The 4948-nt window shown below is 44.2% G+C and overlaps 1 protein-coding gene across 2 annotated transcripts in view; it reads right to left on the bottom strand.

Moving 5' to 3' along the window:
- Positions 1–777: 777 nt before the first annotated feature.
- The window catches only part of MRTFA (myocardin related transcription factor A), a 65188-nt gene continuing 61017 nt past the window's right edge, over positions 778–4948 (bottom strand). For both annotated transcript variants that reach the window (XM_082241278.1, XM_082241279.1), the window contains exons 13-15: positions 4582–4758; positions 4184–4244; positions 778–3842 (exon numbers count right to left, since the gene is read on the bottom strand). In XM_082241278.1, the coding sequence (XP_082097404.1) occupies positions 3331–3842; positions 4184–4244; positions 4582–4758 (750 nt within the window). In that variant the 3' untranslated portion in view covers positions 778–3330. The remainder of the gene's footprint in view (positions 3843–4183; positions 4245–4581; positions 4759–4948) is intronic.

The raw sequence follows: 4948 nt of genomic DNA, 5'->3' as shown, positions 1-4948 counted from the left end.
TCCCAAAGTGCCTAAAATGGCTAGCTGGTTTAAAACTGCCTTGGGTGGAGCAGCAGGAGCCTAGCCTTTAATTCTGGCTCTTAGCTGAACAGCATCGGTTCATTTTAGCCTGGAACTTTGTAAAAAAGAGAGAGATTACCAAAAGATGTAAAATGTATCCAGAAATCTCTGTATATTTTGATGTAGCTTAGCAGGAAATGGATTCAGGACCGAGATGGCTCAGGGAGTCAACTGCAACCTACACTGATGATGATGGTAGAGGCTGCAAGACAGGAGCACAATCACTTGTCATTTTGGTTTCTAAGTAAATTGCACATCTTGTGACTAAGACAGTAATAGGGAAGTAGGACTGCTTTTCAGATGCCTTTAGCCTTATTTCTGTTCTCCTGAGTTATGTGGAAGTATTAGTAGTTGGAAGGAAAAATTGACACTTCTGCGAATGATTCTAGGATTTGAATGTTAAGTAAATCAGCCTTGAAATATTGTGTTTCTTATTCAGTGAATAGTACTGTTACAGTCTGGTCAGCTAGAATATACTGACTGTGACCTGGATGAAAATAGATTGCAAGCCCCTTTCCCCATAGTTGCATTCTGTTCTACTACTGGATAATTTGCCACACTTCTTTCAAGGTGCTGTTTCTAGGAAGGAGAAACTGTCACAATAGTGTGAAATGGCTCTTCATCCCTCCACAAATGTTGAATGCCTTTGCTATCTTTTCACCATGGCACGTATCAGTATCCATTATGCCATGACCAAAGATGAGATGTACAAAGATGTTACAACACAATTTTTTTTTAATAAAATGGATTTTTCAAATAACTGAAAAAATAATTTGATTTATCCATAATATTCATTCCATACCCTTTTCCAGTTGCATGTTCACTCCAGGTCCAATACTATAGCACTGCGTAAGCCTCTTGCGGGTGCTGATAACCCCTTTCATTGATGCATAGTGGAATAAGTGTGCGTGCTAATCAAATACAAGCAGTGGTTATCAGCAGAAGAGTGCGTACATTCAAACCAAAGGAAGACCCTTAGACTCTTGTTTTACTTTGGGGATATAAAAGGAGAATTTAGGGAACTTATTTTATAAGCCATGTGTTTTTAGACACTGGCAAAAAACCCATCTTAATACCAGTCACTTTCTCGTTCCACAAAAGAGTAGTATTCCTAAAATGGGCTTAACCCATAGCACTTTTCTTCATAATTTTACACTAGACATGTTTACCCTTTCAAAACCAGGCAGCTGTTGTGGATAGCACTTTCAGCACAAACCCACTGCTGCTGCTAAAGCAGCCCTGATCTGGCCAACAAGTACTTTCCAGTCTAAACTCATTAACTGCTCTTAGTCTGAAAACAGGTAAGATGATACCACTGAACCAGATCCTCTCCCCACAATAAGTTGGCTTATTCTGCTTTTCTATACTGTGAACAATCCCAGGTCTAGATCCAACCTTCCCAATCAGTGATAGACTGAGTGACAATATTAGTAGTACGTCTTGAAGAGTATACAAGAGATACGCCACCTTCAGCAGCCATTAATCTAATTTCCAAAACAGTCATATTTTACTGAATGAAATAAGACTCACGTGCAGTTGGCCATTTCAGGATAATGGCTAATCACATAACTAATATTCTCTTCAATTCCATTCATCATAAAAGGGGGTGTTTAGGATATGTTATGTAGACTTGATAAAATATAAGAGAAACAGAAGGGGCTCCTGGATCCTGTCAAATGACAGGACCCTCCTTCCTTCTGCTTTGGGGTGAAAGGCAGTGCCAGCAGACACATTTAACTACGTATTTTCTATGGGAGGGAAAGAGACTAATAGAAATACAATTTCCTTTGAGTGACATGTGCAATAAGGCTAAAGCTGGTAGTCTAAGGACCAAATCCTCTTTCCCACCAAACCACAGGCTAAAATACCAGCTCCCCAACAGTTTACCACACAGTAGGAGCTAAAGGGAAGTAACTACCCCCTAACCAGGTAGATAACTTCATCTGCTTTCCAAAAACAAAACAAGTTTTATAACTGCTATATACAGAAATTTTACCAGCTATAAATGAAACCAGGTATCAAGAGGCAAGACTGTGGTTTCTAACCATTCTCTTAACCACACAGCAGCAGGGACTATGGCTACAGGAAAGTTCCTCTGTGCAATGAAAGACATGCAACTCCTTAGGCAAGCAGCACCAAAAACACTTGCCTCAGAGAGGAGGTTAGTGCTCATGCTCTCGGAGATCAGCTGAACTCTCCAAACGGAAGTGGAGCCACAACCCTTAACCTACAGCCAAGACCAGACATCCCCATGACACCAACCTCCAGATCAGAGAAAGCTACACTTCATGTGCAGGAAAACCCTTGGGATGAGTAGCTGAACTGAAACCCATGAACAGCATAAGCACTAAGAACAGGAGCATAGTGCAGCTCATCTGCTCCAGTGCTTCTGTTTCCCAAAGGCCCAAACTTCACAGAGCGCCACCACTTTGAACAAGTAAGTTCTAGCCAACTAGGTTTCCTAGGCAGGGTTATTAAGAGGAGGTAGCAGAGCTATTAAAGGGGGCTAGGAGTATCATCCCCGATGCAGCTGTCTTGATTTATAACCAAATGAGTACCGGAGACAACAATGTCAGGTGAGATACAACAGCTAGGGCATACAGCCGCCTCTTAAGTTTTAGTGGAACAAGGGCTACATGCAGGAATTAGCAGGCCAAAGGAAGATGGCTATTATCTAAGCTGTGGCACGTAACTTGGGCTTGGCTTTCTTGCCAGGCAGAAAGCACCTATACTATGGCATTGTTAGGGAAATGCTCTTGGAACAGGATCCTCATCCATATAAGCAAAAACCTCATTAGTCCTATACTCATCCTCCCACCTCCTCATCTCCAAAGATGGCCAAATTAACTTTTGCCAAGTTAAAAAAAAGCACAATTGCTTTCTAACAAGGCAGACTGAAGGTCAGGAAGGAAGCCTGGTTTCTCCAGTAAGTTCTTCCAAACTGCTTTTGATTCTTGGCTTCGAACTAAATCCTCAACCCCACCCAGAGGCAGCATTCCATCCTGAAAACCTCCAACAAGTCATACAACTGGTACGACCACTGAACATTTGAGGAAAGGACCATGCCTTAGTCCACCAATAGCTATGAGAAGTGTGGTAGCTTGCCTGAGGTTGAATCAGAAGACATCACTGGTACGTGCCCTTGGCTCTAGCTTCATGAAAGCTGGTCAAAATGCAGGGCTCTTAAGAAAGAGGCGACTTTACTTAAGAGCCCATCCATGTCCTACAACCCAGCTGTACTGCTCCCCTGAAGTCTGCATGCTCAGAGAGCTATAAGCAAGAATCCCAGTGCAGCTGTAAATCATGTCCATCAAGGAAATCTGTGGAGAAGAGGCTAGGTGTTGCAGTACTGAGGGGGGTGAGGCTCATCACTGGCCCTCCTGACAGCTCCAACCAATCCATACTGTCCAAGTTAGCCTCTCCCAGGTCCAAGCTTGGTTCCCCAGTAGACTCAGGGGCAAAGTGCAATTCTGATGTGTCCATAGGTGAAGATGGGTGGTCCAGGATAGCTGAACTGCTTAGCATCTCGCTGTAGAGGTCAATTAGGGACAGAGGCTCAGGTCCATCAGGGCCAGCTGTCAGCAAGGGGAGGCCAGTGCTGCTTACCAAGAAGTCTTCCAGCCTGCCTGCTGGGGTGGGATTAATAGAGCTGGTGTGGCTCATGGGCACCTGCAGGGGGAGCTCTGAGGAATGGTGGCTGTTGGACGGAGAAGGGCATCCTGGGGAAATAGTGGCGCCTTTCCTTCCTGGGGAAGATTGCTCCTTGAACTGAGCTGAAATCTCTGAGAGAGAGAAAAAAAGCACTTAAATCCATGGATGCTTGCAATATTTTTGCTGCTCCTAAACATGGCCACAAGTCTTAGGGCTGTGCAAGTGCTGCACGCACCAACCGCTCAAAGAACCCATGAGCACTGCTGCAGATTAAGCTGCTACATCCTTTTGAAATCTGCTAAGTGGCACAAATGTCTCTTTCAGGACCAAGTGTACACACAAACCTACAAAGGAAATTTGCCCCTTAAACTGGCTTCAAACAAAGGCTCATTAGTGTTCTCTTTCAGATGGCCAGCCTCACTGCTGCAGAAGCCACAGAAGTCCCTAACATAAATCCAGATTGTCTACTTACCTCCATGCTCAATTAAGATGTCAAACAGGTCATCCATTTGCTGACTGGAACACCCATTTTCCTGAAAAAGAAGGAACGGGTGCTTATTTAGACATTGCATTCACCAGCCATGCAGCAACACTTATCTTCCAATGATCTTCTGGCCAAACTGCACATTCACCAGATTGTCGGTGTCACTTAGCAAAAATGGCACAACCACAGCCTTGGTATGAAGGGTGGACACTTGCAATCTGTGTCCTACCTCAAATAAATGGAAGATGGCTCTAACCCTAGGGAGGCTGTTGCATATTTGATTCCTGAGAATTTCAGGACTGACAGACAAAGTGTGCACTATTTTTGCAAAACAGCACCAACACCAACATGCTTCTGATTTGTCAACACAAAGGAGCTACTCTCACCTCAAGGGGCTTTGGCTGCTGCTTCACGGCCTCTTCATAACCTGGTGGTTCTTTCATCAACACGGAAGAGGCAGGGAGAGGCAAAGGTGGTGGAGTACCAAAGAAGGATGAGTTCTGCTGCTCAAGATCCATTTGGGGTGGAGATGGAGGAGATGGAGATCCTGGTTGCGAGAGAAGCTGTGAAGAAAGAAGAAGAAAAGCAATGAACAATATTCCCAGATGGGCCATTTGCACGCATCCTCAGCATACAAGCCTCCCTTCTCAGATAATTCACAGTGGAGCCTCTGATGTTACCTTTCCTGCTTCCCTCTTCATATAGGCATCATAGCTACTTGCACCACGGTCAAGGGTATACAATGCATGACCT

This window comes from Podarcis vaucheri (assembly GCF_965113315.1).
Source record: "Podarcis vaucheri genome assembly, chromosome: 10".
NCBI classification, from domain to species: Eukaryota; Metazoa; Chordata; class Lepidosauria; order Squamata; family Lacertidae; genus Podarcis; species Podarcis vaucheri.
This window is presented reverse-complemented; position numbering and strand designations above follow the sequence as displayed.